Below are 13,700 nucleotides of genomic sequence, written 5' to 3' on the forward strand. Positions count from 1 at the left end.
TCTCTACTAATGCAGCTCAATATAGCCACCAGCTATCACTGAATAACCAAAGCAGGGATGAAGTTTGCTCGAAGGCAACAGTGTTGATTGTACCGAGGATCCAGACTTGTTGAACCACAGTCGGGTGATGGTGCTGCGACCTGCGCGCTCCTCTGCTTCTCAGTCTTCTCACACCAGCAGCTTGTGAAATGAAGAACAAAATCAATGTGCAAGGTCTACTCCAGTCAGTCTTGTCAGATCCAGCTGAAAGGGTAGAAACATTGGTCTAGACAACTGAAGCCAAGGACTCAGATATCTGTAGAGTATGTTTGACTATTCCTATGTTCCCCTGCGAGGCCCAAAAAGTTACAGGGAAATGAAAATGATTCTAATAATGATCAACACTGCTGGGAGAGAAACCAAAACAGTAGAATCAACACTTTGCTTCAGTCCAATTGAGCAAATGAGCATGTTGCCTTCAGGATGGATGTTAGTACCAGCTCTGATCAGGGCCTATAGGTCTAAAAATGACAATTCCAGTACAGACATTGTTTTTATTTCTTTGCGGACAGAGCTTATAGTATCTGCTGCCTTTTAGTAGAAGTCGTTCTCCATCGTTCAGGACAAAGGGAGAGAATGATGAGATGACTTGCATGTTGGTGGAAAGTGGTGATGTAGGGATAAGATGTTGGGTTTCGATCCATGGTCTTAAATTTCCCTTTTTCAGATCAGAGGAGTCACAATATCTCACCCACTGAGTTTTTAGATTTGGCTGTTTATGGAAAACAGAAACTTGAGGTGACTTCTAATGAACTCATCGTACAGAGGCAGGTTACATAAAAACAGCTGTGAATCAAGACAGCATTATGCATGCCCTCTTCATGAGCTTTAGTCTCATAATCAAGGAAACCACAAGCAGTCGTCTGAAGCAGAGAAAAGAATTGCCTTCACACTGCCGTTCAGTTCTCCATGACAATGTAGCTCAGCACCCGATTCTCCTCCTCAGCAGATCAGGTTCCCAGTCTGCTTTGTCTCCTCCATCTCTGTAATGTGAAGAAAGAGGAGGTGATGGCACATGTAAAAGCGACAGGGCTTTGTTCTTGCATTGAAAGAGCCCACAGTTTCTCTGAGAATCAGCGACACAGTCTGGGATGTGTGCTGCTGATGAAGCTCTGCTCTGGCTGCTGAAAACCCATCAGCAACCCAGTCACGTTTTATTTTCACTTCGCCCATCACCTGTCTAATCAGACCTGAGTGTCCCAAATGTGAATACAAGTCTGGGGATATTCTAATGTTTGGTTTTGTCAACAAATCCTATGGAAACACACAAAACTCAATATAAATAGATCCACCTGAAAAGTATTGCTTCAAGACCTGAAGTATTTGGACAAAACAGCTTTTTTGTTTTTAAGGCTCTGAGCTTCAGCCCTTTTATTTGGAAATAAAATAATATCTATAATAATAATGGATAGTTCATTGAAGTGCCAACTCTCAGCTTTGATTTGATTAGATGTACATTAAAATAGAAGACACAGTGTAGGAGATTTAGCCTCTTAAACAGAAAGTGCCAGCATTTTATGGATTTTAAAGCTAATTGGACACTTGGCTGCTAAATATTTCTTGGGCAGCGTTGTGTCGTTTAAATGTTAGTTGATACCATCGACTGTATATAAAGATGGATGATGCGTCTTTACTTCCTCTAAGTATCCAGAAATGCAGCCAAAATACCCCCGATACGAGCGCTGCCATCTTGCTATGAAGACGTCATTTGCCGCTTTAGAGTCAGCCACACAGTGCACGGTAGCGATCGGAAGATGGAGTCGCCGTAGAAAGGTTACCCAGACGAGACATTTCATTTGACATGTACTTTGACTTATTAGTTTGGTCCATGTCTCATCCACTAACATGGAGAAGACAGGATTCATGACCCATACTGCAACGAGCCACCAGGGGGCAAACAAGTCAAGTATAATAAAAGCTCACTCGTGGTTCAGAGTTGACTGAAAGTTGCCTGTCGAAATGTGCAAGTAAAAAAGATGAAGCTCAAACATTTTTTTTATCAGAGTGATTTCGGGGTTTGGCTGCTGGGTTCATTGTAATAAAGCAGAGGAGTGTAGGAAAGTTAGAACCGTCTGTTACCTGATCTGAGCTGCATCTTCCACGTGATGAAGACTTGAGGCAGGAGACCCTAGATGAAGAGCTGCAGTGAAGCTCTGGAAGAACTTCAGGAGCACAGATGTAAAGGTTTTTACTGGTAAACAGAAGTGGCAGGTCAAGAAAGCTTTCTCAAAGCGTCTCTCCGCTCGGCTCTGATGTTGTTTGCTATGGGAGAGATGACTACACGCCTGATTCACGTCTTCAGCAGTTAAGATCTGACAGAAAAGCCATTTGTGTCCTTCTATCCACGATCCGACCGGGAATTCAAACTGAAAGGGAAGAAAGCGACCCGTCGGCTGTCACCTCCGATCAATGTGGCTCATTGCTGGGTTCCACCATGCTGCCGTTCTTATCAGACAGGTAGAGAAAGTCAGAAAAATACTTTAAATCGTGATCATAAGCGATCTGTACTTTACTGATAGCTGTGGATGGATGAGGAGGAAGGTGCAAACACACAAAGTTTAATTACTGTAGCACTTCAGTAATGAAGTTCCTCTGCTGGAGGAGGCTCTCAGTGTGGCACCGGAGACCAGCAGCATGACAGCCAAGACAGATTTATGAACACTGCCCTTAATTTAGCGTGTGTGCCTCCTACAGTAAATCACAGAGCAGATGTTAGCCAAAGGGGTTTTTACTATAATTAATCAAGTCATTTATTAACAAGTAAACAAGAATACAGGAGCGAAATATAATCAGCCAGCGTATTGGCTGTTAGTGTAGGAGCGTGTGTTTAGGTGTTGTCTGATGAGCGTTGGTTTCATTTCAATGTGCATCGTTACATTACACACACACTGAAGTCCATTTCTGGGGAGAAATTCATAATGATGCAAACACAACACAAACAAGAGCAAGTGTGTGTGTGTGTGTCTGTGTGCCTGTGGGTTTCTGGTTTATTGGAGAAGCAGTGGTGGTAGAAAAGACCGATGAGGAGACATGAGACCAGGTTCATTAGTGTTAGCTTTGATAGAATAGAGGGGACTCAGGAGGGAATATAACGCACGCACACGCACACACACACACACAGAGAGAATTAATAAGTGACAGTGTAATGACACCCTGGTTGCAGCCCACTACTGTGTGTGTGTGTAGCCAGAGTACTGGGAGCAGCTGATAGAAACACATAAAGTGTCACATAATTTCCCCTCCAATGTCTGAAACAAACACAAGAGCAGAAATGTGAAATTGGTACATTAAGTAGAAGAGTGGATGATGAGGTGGATACAGATTTTCTAAAAAACAGATGGAGCTTTACTACTTGTTATAGTTTAGTTCGATTATCAACACAATGAACAGCTCCAGCAAACTTCCACAGATCGTGATTCATGTCTTATAACTGCAGAACTTGCCTCCAGAAGCAAAGTAAACCAATGATAGTTGTCTGCACATTGCAAACCTGATGTGTTAACAGGTAATTCTGCATAATTTTAATGGTGCAAATTAAACAACAGCCTTCAAGTTGAAGCACACAAAATAACTTGATGAATTCACAGGAACATCATTCTTGACATGATCCCTTGAAACTGTAGTTTCAAAACAAGCATGATTATCTTCCCAGTGTCAGACCTTAACGTCCCGATTATGTATTTTAAGAGTAACACTTCCCGGAAAATGTTTTCCTCAGAGCGCAGGAAAGTGGTTTCTACAAAACCAATTGCATTTTCTCTTTTATTCTTCTCCTGTCATCTGCTGATTCCCTGCAGCCCAACTCAGAAACTCCCTTTTTCTGATCTGTCTTGTGTCCGGACGGTTTTCCCTCCGTACACCACGTCTGTCTCTTCTCCGTCACTTTCTCTTCTCCATCTTGTCTCCAAGGATTTCTGCCTCTTTTCCTCTCGCCTCTGCTCTGCTACCTTCATCCTCTTTGTCTCCTCAGACGTCTCCTTTCATTTTCAGGATTTCAATGTCTTACTTCACCATCCAATCCTTTGTCCCTAAGCATTGTTCTCTCTGGCTAAAGATGTGGTGACTGATAATCCAGCTCATAAGATGATACGTTAACTTTGCCTCGGCCTCTGGACCGTGGCCGTGGGGATGGATGTGGGGTTTTAAACGGACTGTAGATTACATCGATGAGATTGCTTTTAATCCTGCTGGAGTTCTGGTGTCGCAAGTCTCACATAATTAGCTTTAGAGGGGAAACTGGGGGGAAACGTGTGCAGGGCTTTGGAATCTCAGACTGTCTCTTTGATTTTTACTAAGCTTAGGTGAGATGACAGGTTTTCTTTTCTTTGTACGGATTAAAAAATGATCTTATTTGTTTTAAAATCTGGTAATATCTTTCAGATTGTCTATCAGATAGCGTCCCTATCCGCTCACTGGGGTCATTTAGTGCTGGCTCGCTGAACGTGTCGCACACAAACTGCAAGAAACACGGTGAAGCAGCGTTCTGTCATAATGCAGAATAATTTGGGACCAACTCCCACAACAAAGTAGAAATGCATTCTCTGCTGACAGGTTGAAAAGCTGCTCAATGCTTATTTTTATGACCTTGCTGTCTTTCCTTCTATTGTATTGTTAACCTTGCTTAAACTTTTTTTTTCATACTTTTTATTGTTTTGACATCTTTTTGTGTCTTGAATAAAGTTCATCATTATTGTAACATTTCAGTCTGTTGACCAGATTTGACAGTTTCCCGTCTTCTGTGTTTTCCAGCTGTACAGGAGTAAAGCAATGGAGCTGGGAGAGAAGCTGCTGCCTGCCTTCAACACGCCGACAGGAATCCCCAGAGGAGTCATCAACCTGGGGAGGTGAGTCTCAGCACCGGCCCTCACCTCCAAAAATGTCCACCTCTGATAAAAGATGGTCAGGCCGGGGGGGCATTAAGAAGGACACACAATGTTCAGTTACGTCCATCCCTCACAGCTCTGCATATAAAAATAAACGTGTTTTATAGAAGCCTAAAGAAGAAAGTAGCTTCAAATTGTCGGTAATTATCAAACAAAATCTCAGCTCCACATAAATTTGCCGAAATGACAGCAGCAAATAAAGAGAATTTAAAAACTATTCAAACAGGCCCTGATCTGTGTATTGATAACGGAGCATCTGCAGGCCAAGCTTTATAATGATGATGACATTTGGATTAGAATTAATCTGCTCACAAACACTTTGGAGGATCATATCAATAATATATGCATGTTTTAAATGAGTTGTGTTCATTTTTTAATCCGTTCCAAATCATTTACTTTTTAATCTGAAAAATCTTTATTGACAAAATCTTGTTAATGTCACAGTCATGCCACGCAACTGCGAGCGATTTTTAATTTTCAGAGCGATTTGACGGTGAATTTCAAGTTCTTTATTTAGATTTGGCTTTAATCCTCATTAAGGCTGAGCGTGGATAACAAACCTGCTTCTTGTTTTTTGATTCAACAGTTTTAAAGAGCGACTGATATAAGAGTTGAAAAAGATTACAGGAGAAATATCTGACGAATGCTGATAACATCTGCGTCAGTGACTGTGACAGAGAAATTATCATCGCTAGCCTGCGTTCAAATAAACTGACGTAATGTCTGTTTTGGCTTTATCAATACGCAGCAGGATGCATGAAGCTGTGAAGGAGGAAGTACTCAAACATTTTACTCCAGTAAAAGTTCAAATAATTACACAAAAGCTACAGCATTACATGTTCTACTTCACTTAAAGTAGTTAACTTAAGTATTTACAGTAAAAGTACTTGTTGAACGAAGCCTATTCTCTAATCAACAATGTACGTCATAATTGTGGCCGAGTCTCGTCTTGGCCTCTTCCAAATCCATTTTAAGGGGTTTCTTCACCAGTGTAGAGGCAGATATAGGATTTGTCTAAATCAGGGGCTATAAAGGGCCACAATTTACACAGAGGGGCCAATTATGTGTCCAGCATCTATGTACAATTTCTGATTCAGTAAAGGTGCACATCGAAGTCCTTCCTTGTTTACTGTTAGCGCTGCAGCTTTTAGCATAAAGAAAAGCTGAGAAATAAAAAAATCATATATATTCATCAACATATTTGTATTTAGTAGTGTAAGCAAGTCAATATTTTTTTCAAAAGACTTCTGTCAGAAGAAGGGTACTTCAGGGGCCAATCAGATTTCAGGCGTGCTCTTCTCTTGTTGAAAGAGGCGGGGCTAATGTTACCTGACTGCTCTGATTGGATCCGTGGACCAACTCCCCTATAATTATTAATTATTTTCATGAACATGTAACAGAATACACTGAACTAATTTTGTGGACAAGAAAGTACAGATATTTGCTGATATAAATAAAAGTACCAGTCAAAAAAATCTAGTAAAGTACAGTTAAATAAAAAATGTACTTGAGTTATGTAATGTAATGTAAATGTATAAAGAACAGAGTAGAAAAGTTTGAAAAAGTATCATGTGAGACAAAGACAAACTCATGCACCCATGTTTGATTGTTGGACTTTATTTACTTTCTTATAGTAAATCACTCAGGAAACCTGCATCTTCCTCTCACTCCCTAATCTTATAAACTACTTCCTGGCACCGCTGTCATCCACCTGCTACCAATTAACCCACCCGGAAAAGTGGACAGCTGCCGGAAGATTTAATTACCTTATTCTAGAGCTAATTCCTTCTACAGCACCAACATGGGTCTGTGGTACAGATGGGCAGGAGGAACCATGCTGCCCACAGTGTGGTCACATGGAGTGTGTGGAGTGACACAAACAAGCCTCATCTGCACTACACACACACACACACACACACACACACACACACACACACACACACACACACACACACACACACACACACACACACACGTCACTTTAGAGAAGATCGTAATTATGCCACGGCAGCAGAACACAAGCAGTCGGCGAACACTGTGCACCCATGGGAGTAGAGTTCTGCTGCACAGCCTGTGGCTCCGACAAAGTGGGTTGGAAGTCTTTTCCTCCCAAGGCAAAAGCGATGAACTGTTGTGCATGACATGTAGTTACGAGTCTTTTCCTGTGTGCCATTTGTTATCGTGTGCATGTTTTACTCGCGACATCCTGCCGTAGGTCGACAGATATAATTGAACTGCCTGGTTCTGGTTGCACGATGCATCAGAAGACGACGTTCAGGTGAAAGGTCAGATGTTACTGCACCAGGGGCCGTGTTCGTCAAGCCTCCTGCAACAAGGAGCTGCTCCTAGGGACCAAACTGCAAGAAAAATGATTAGATACAAAATTCTCCTCTTTGTTACGTTGAGATTCAGGTAGAGATGGAAGTTTTTCACAAAGCTTCTCAGCCGTTCACAGAGCTTCTGAGGTGAAAACTTTTCTGAGCAGGATTTTTAAGATCTTAAGAAGAGAAGAAAATGGAACATCGTGTTATTAAAAAAAAAAAAATAGAAAATACGGTATTTAATAACATGCGTTGAGAGATCATTCATTATGAAATGTGTGTCATCCTATAGTCAACATCACAGATCATCAAATCGTTAAACTCCTCTATTAAAATGCACAAACACCAATTTCCCTCAACACATTAAGCGCGACGTGGGGTATTGATTTTAGTTTATATTCATTTTCTGCACGTGATAATTTTTCTGATGGCAGTGGATGAGCATGAGAGTGTGTTTGTTAAATGGGCTGAAATGATTACTGAGCGAGTGCCAGTGTTGTTGCTTCCCCTTCCCCAGTGATGTGGATACTGCCCCCTGTGGACACACCGCCCCCCGCCCCCGCCACGCACCTTCGCTGTGATTCTTAGATTGATTCTTCTTGAAGGAGCAATCAGATGTGACTGCAACCAGAGCTGCTAATGATGTAACCCCCCCCAAAACTTTTAATGGATGCATTCACTGTGCTAAACTCTCCGATTCCCCTCCGCCTTCACAAACCCCACCTCACCTCATCCTCTCCTTCCTCTTACAAATTTACTTCAATTCATTATTGGATGTCTGATCTTCCCCCAGCATCTATTAGAGTATATATGTGAAGTCTCTCTGGTATTTTCTGCCTCAACTAATCATGGCCGAGGACGAGTGCACCACACATTTCCTGAGAATTTGATTTTTCACAGAGTGATATCACCCACACTGACCTGAGGAAATCAAACTGGAGGGTGCACTTGATGTTTGTAGTTTCCAGGTAACGTTCCGAGCCGTTGATAAACCACGATTCACAGAACTTGGCTGCACTGGTGTCAAGTTTCGAGCTAAGGTTAAAGAAATTCAACATAAACATCAATCATTGCAGGCGGCAGTGAACTCGTTAAGTGGGAGACGGACTCCAAGGTCATTTCAGAAACTGATGAGTTTAATTTTAACAGACAGATCTAATTTACCTGACACATTTGAACTAATCAGATCAAAACATCTACACACACAACTTCATTACAAGTGTCCAATTTATTATCTAAGCTTTAAGCCAATTAAAAATAAAAAGTACAAACACTTGCTTCGCGGGTGAGGTTTTGTTTTGCATATTATCTCTGTTTGTGGTAGACGAATTGAACTGCTGTGGATAAAACTGATCTATAATTAATCAACAAAACCTTAAAGACACATGGTCTCTGTACTTTGTTTTTCTTATGTTTTTCTTATTATAACCTTGGCTCTACATCAGTATTCAAGCGGTTGTTTAATGAACTTCTTTTCAACGTCATTCGACTCGTGCAGCGTTTGATGGTGCGGCAACTTATTTTTCATTATCATTTAATCTGCCAATTATTTTCTTAATTAATTGTTTGAACTATAACAGTGTTTTTTTTTCTTTAAGTAGGACACAGCTCACACTAAACAGAGACAACTGATAACCTCAACATTTTGATATGATGCTGCGGGGGGATAGAAAGACGATGTTATGTTGTGGGCAAAGAAACTCAGCTCTGTTTTTGACATTTTAGCGATTTAGCAACATAAAGAATATGCTGGATTATGTGTTAGCAGTTCCTACCAGTAGTAGAAAGTTTTCCTGTGATTTCTTAGCACATTTTTGGATGTGACATGTTTTCATGTGATATGACAGAAGGGAAGAGGTGCCATATTCCTGAAAACCTTCCGCCAAAATCTCCCAAATCGATGCATTCAAAGCTCGATTCGTCCGATTAACAGTCCAATTTGTAAAAGATATTTGATATTAAATCACATTTGACAAAGAAAGAAAGAAAACTTCATGTATGGACAATGGTGTTTCTGTTTAGGTGATGCATGGTCCATTTCTTAATGAGATTCATCTGCACGGACACATTAAATATATATATATATATATATATATATATATATATATATATATATATATATATTGCTGACTGAAATGAAACGATAATAGCTCAGTGTTTAAATCAATCCATATATTTTGTATGAATGTGCTCAATGTATTGTCGAGACCACTGGAGACTTAGATTTCCATCTAAAAATGAAATAAAAAGTAAAACCCAAGTGTGTCTGCTATGATGCATTAAGCAGAATGTGAGTTCAGAGGTTCATCAGGCACTGAGTCGGTTACTTTCTTAAACTTTTGGTAGCTGCAGCATGTGGCGTAACTGAGGGAGAATCACTTCTTACACAGACAGTGGAAGAATTGAAAGAAGTATTGCTCTATTGTCTGGAGGGTACAAGAAATGCTGCTGCCGATAGAACAGGATCATATGAAGCTTTATGGCTGTAAAACTTTAAACTCACGAGAACTTCACGTCGAAACAGGAGGAAATTCTGAAAACTCAGACAAACACTTTAAATCCATTGAGGGTATTATTCACTGCTGCTTTCAACCTGCAGCTTTCATTGTCAAACAGTCTGGATGTCCCACAATGCAATAACCTTGCCTAAATCATGGGGAAATTAAAGATGCTCTCCATAGCTCGCAAGGCAAATGTAACACATTGGTCACAGTCTTCTGGCGTCTCAGTAAACGTTTCATATAATGCAACACATGAAAAGCATCAACTTAAATATTTTAGAAAGAATGTGCTTATTTTTATCACAAGCTGCATTTGAGAATAATCCAACCCGAGCCCAAAACAGTGGGTCTAACTGCCAAACTCTGTTGTGTACCTGTGTCATGCTTCTATATGTGACACCGGTGGTACTTAGTCTACCTGTGGATGTTGTCTCTGCTGTAGTGGAACCAGTTGGAGTTGGGGCTGGGCCTCAGCCGGGAGCAGCATCCTGGCTGAGTTCGGGACCCTTCACCTGGAATTCGTCCATCTGTCCGAGCTCTCCAACAATCCCATCTACACAGAGAAGGTTTGCATTCGCAGTTTTTCCTCCTCTTTCACTAGTCTTGATTATGTCTGCAATGTTTTATTTTTTTATCCCAATTTCCTGCTAGATATGTTTTCAGCCTTGTAGCAGTGATATATTAATTTGTACTGTGGTGTCTCTGTAGGTGATGAACATCAGGAAACTTCTGAACAAGATTGAAAAGCCTCACGGCCTGTATCCCAACTTCCTCAGTCCGGTCAGCGGCAACTGGGTCCAACGTAAGTGTTGTAATTACTGAACACTAGTACTGGTTTAACATGTGTGAAATGATATCAAGGTCGTATGTACATCTGTGTTAAAGAGACATGTCTGTAATGAAGGATAAGGTCAGGGGCTCACATTATTTAAATAAAACATACATTGTACATGTACGTGACTATAATGACACTCTGAGGTCATTCATGTTACATAAAGGTAAAACAGTAATTGATTTTCTTCCCTGGGGTCAATTTTACCGAGGTTTGAGTTCACTCAGTGTCGTTTAACATTTAAACCTTCTCCTCGGCTTCCACACAACCGACATACTTTGATTCACCTCACGTACCAAAGCTCTTCTAGCTGCGCATCTGTGTCAACCATCCTTTTCCTTTCATTTTTAATATCAGGCTCATAGCAATGACTATATGACTCCCTTTCCTCTGGGTTATTAGAATGATAATGAATTCAATTACTTCAGGAAATTGGATCTTTCAGATTTACCTGAAAGGAGGCAACAAAAAAAAAGCATGTGGGGAAAACATGATGCTTGTTCTGAAAAGGGTTTGTAATCTGGATGATTACAGAGATACTTGTTTGTGAGTGAACTTGTAGAGAAGAGAAATTATATAAATTTATTTGCACAAAGGGAAAAATAATCTTTGGCCTCGGAGCTCTCCCTCATCTGTCTGTGTCAAGGACAAACACAGCGGCGCTGCATGGAATAACCTTGCAGGCGAGTCAACAGAGCAAAGGTGTGCGTGAGCGTGAGTGGATGGATGCACACTCATGAACGCCTCCAGTGCAATATCTTATTCATCTTTATGAATTTGCATGTGTACTTACCAGTGGACTGGAGGAAAAACAACAGCCAGTCATTTCAATTTCCACTCACAAGATCAAAGTGTGTTACATCAGTTTAGTTTTAAAGAGTGGTGACAACATTTAGACAATAAGCATGAAGCTGCAGGTTTTAAATGTTCAATGCAGTTTTTACTACTAATGATTATATATTTTTTTTATTGATATCCTGATATTGTGATGTTTTACATGTTTATATCTGTAAAGGGTCCTTAAGGGTTTTGAAAGCCGCCCATAAAATTGCAAATGTTCCCATTGTGGGACTAATAAATTACTACTTAATCTTAATAAATAAAATGTATTATTGGTATTATTATTATCTGATACCCTCACTTGGGACTTTTGTGTAACCCCGCTGATTGTTCTCCTTTTCCCTTCATAGATCATGTTTCCATCGGTGGCCTCGGGGATAGTTTCTACGAGTACCTGATCAAATCCTATCTGATGTCAGATAAGACAGATGATGGGGCAAAGAAGATGTACTATGGAGCACTGGAGGTATGGAAATTCTAATCTAACGTTGAAGGCATAGGACGACGCTGCAAAACCCGGTCAGATAAAAGAAATATAATCATAGTGCATGAGCTTTTGATGAAAAAGTATCCAAAGGGCTTTTATACACAATCACAGCAGGACATTTTAGTTGACAAAATAGTTGAAGGCTGATGAAAGGACACAACATCTGAATCTCTTTTCAGGCATCATATATGTAACATTACCTGTTTGTTCCTCGTGGTGTTACACAGACATGATAGTACATTGGTGAAAAGAGCCACAATGCACAAGCAGTATTTTGTGCAAAAGAGGGAGTACTGAGTTAAAAAGTAAAAAAATCAAGGAAGAAGAGTTTTGTGTGTCCTCACACTGCACACGGCTGCATCAAAGATGAATTTATAAAGTTATTTTTCCATTGAAACCCTATTTTTTGTTGTTGTCTGTGCACTTGTTCTGCTGCGGCCTGCACGTTAATCGAAAAGCAATCGAAGGAAGAGGTTCCTTGTACTGTATAATGTGATTAGATCTTGAATTAGAAGCCAACTGACTTTTCATGTACTGTTATGTAAAATGTTAGTGCCCCCACTGTCCACAAAAAAAATGAACTCAGTGTACGGTATACACAAGCATAAAAATACATCAGAAACTGTCTATTTTTCTCTTTAATGGAGTTGATGTCGGAGTAAAACACATTCCCTCCGGCTACAATTACAATATTGAAGACAATAATTTAAGATTGCCATTGAGATTTCCTCAGTTCTCGTCAGACGGTCAAGCCAGAGGCAGATCTATTAATTATAGACTCCCCTTCTCCCCTGTGACTTGGTATTTAAATGGTCCGGGACCCCCCATGCTATCAGATTAAGTTATATTCTGTATGTTTGTACAGAGATCTAAGGTGAAGGCACAGCACAACTCATTATCTTTGGCATTCAGACAAAAGTAGATTACTAATTAAAACACGGTGTTGAGTGAGAGAGCATTTTTCCAGTTATACTGCGGAACAATTACTGCAAACAACAGCTAATTAGCAGGAAAATCACCAGTCAGCCCTCGAGAAAAAGTTTTTTTCTGAGAACATGGTGTTTATGTGCTTTCACATTATACACATTACTTTGTTTTGTCAGCTATTATTCCAGGTTGCATCTTTATCAACCCCTTAGTAGCATCAACTGCTATTCTTACAGTATGTGGCAGTGATAGGAGAGAGGTCAACTGTAATTTTCATGATTTAACTTTGATTTAAAATATCCCTCTCTTCTTATATACAGTAAAGAAGGTGTGTTTTCTTTCCAGAGCTGTTAAAAAAGAGAGTAAACGAATGAAATGACCTGAAATGTGGGATTTTACACTTTATTTACAGCACTTTGAGGTGTGATGCTGCAGAATATCAGACCAGCATTCAAACGCAAAATGAGCAGCAAGCCAGACCGAATGGGAGAGAAGCACATGAGAGAAAGACAGAGACTGTAAAAGAGAGAAAAGGCTGAGTCATTCAGAAATGATCTCCGGAGATGTCCTTCTGTCTCGTGAAATGTAAAACACTGAGAACAAACAGCTACACAGAGAGGAAAACCCTAAATTTGAAGATTTCAACAAAGAAATCTCCCTTTCCTCTCCTCTTCCACCAGTCGTTATTTAAGAAGATGTTTTTCTGACTTTGTACTTTCCACCTCCGTCGTAGAGAATCTGGGAAATGCTACTTCAGCAGAACAAATTCTATCTGGGGCAGGAGAAGCCTCCTAAACATTTCCAAATAAACTTTAGTTTTACATAAAACATTTCAATCCCTTTTTCCATGGCAAACTGAAAGAAAAAAGA

General features: G+C 40.2%; 2 protein-coding genes across 5 annotated transcripts in view; both read left to right on the forward strand.

The window, feature by feature from the left end:
• The window catches only part of LOC117777400 (hemicentin-1-like), a 1,765,934-nt gene that overhangs the window by 852,910 nt on the left and 899,324 nt on the right, over window positions 1–13,700 (forward strand). The window lies entirely within an intron of this gene.
• The window catches only part of LOC117777415 (mannosyl-oligosaccharide 1,2-alpha-mannosidase IA), a 169,447-nt gene that overhangs the window by 148,035 nt on the left and 7,712 nt on the right, over window positions 1–13,700 (forward strand). For 2 of the 4 annotated variants that reach the window (XR_004616602.1, XM_034612195.1), the window contains exons 5-8: window positions 4,789–4,883; window positions 10,184–10,310; window positions 10,453–10,546; window positions 11,767–11,882. Coding sequence is in view for 2 of the 4 variants with exons in the window: in XM_034612195.1 (XP_034468086.1) it covers window positions 4,789–4,883; window positions 10,184–10,310; window positions 10,453–10,546; window positions 11,767–11,882 (432 nt within the window). In the remaining 2 variants the exon portion in view is untranslated. The remainder of the gene's footprint in view (window positions 1–4,788; window positions 4,884–10,183; window positions 10,311–10,452; window positions 10,547–11,766; window positions 11,883–13,700) is intronic. The other 2 variants (XR_004616603.1, XM_034612196.1) reach the window with 1 other exon arrangement.

This window comes from Hippoglossus hippoglossus, chromosome 16 (assembly GCF_009819705.1).
Source record: "Hippoglossus hippoglossus isolate fHipHip1 chromosome 16, fHipHip1.pri, whole genome shotgun sequence".
Classification (NCBI taxonomy): domain Eukaryota; kingdom Metazoa; phylum Chordata; class Actinopteri; order Pleuronectiformes; family Pleuronectidae; genus Hippoglossus; species Hippoglossus hippoglossus.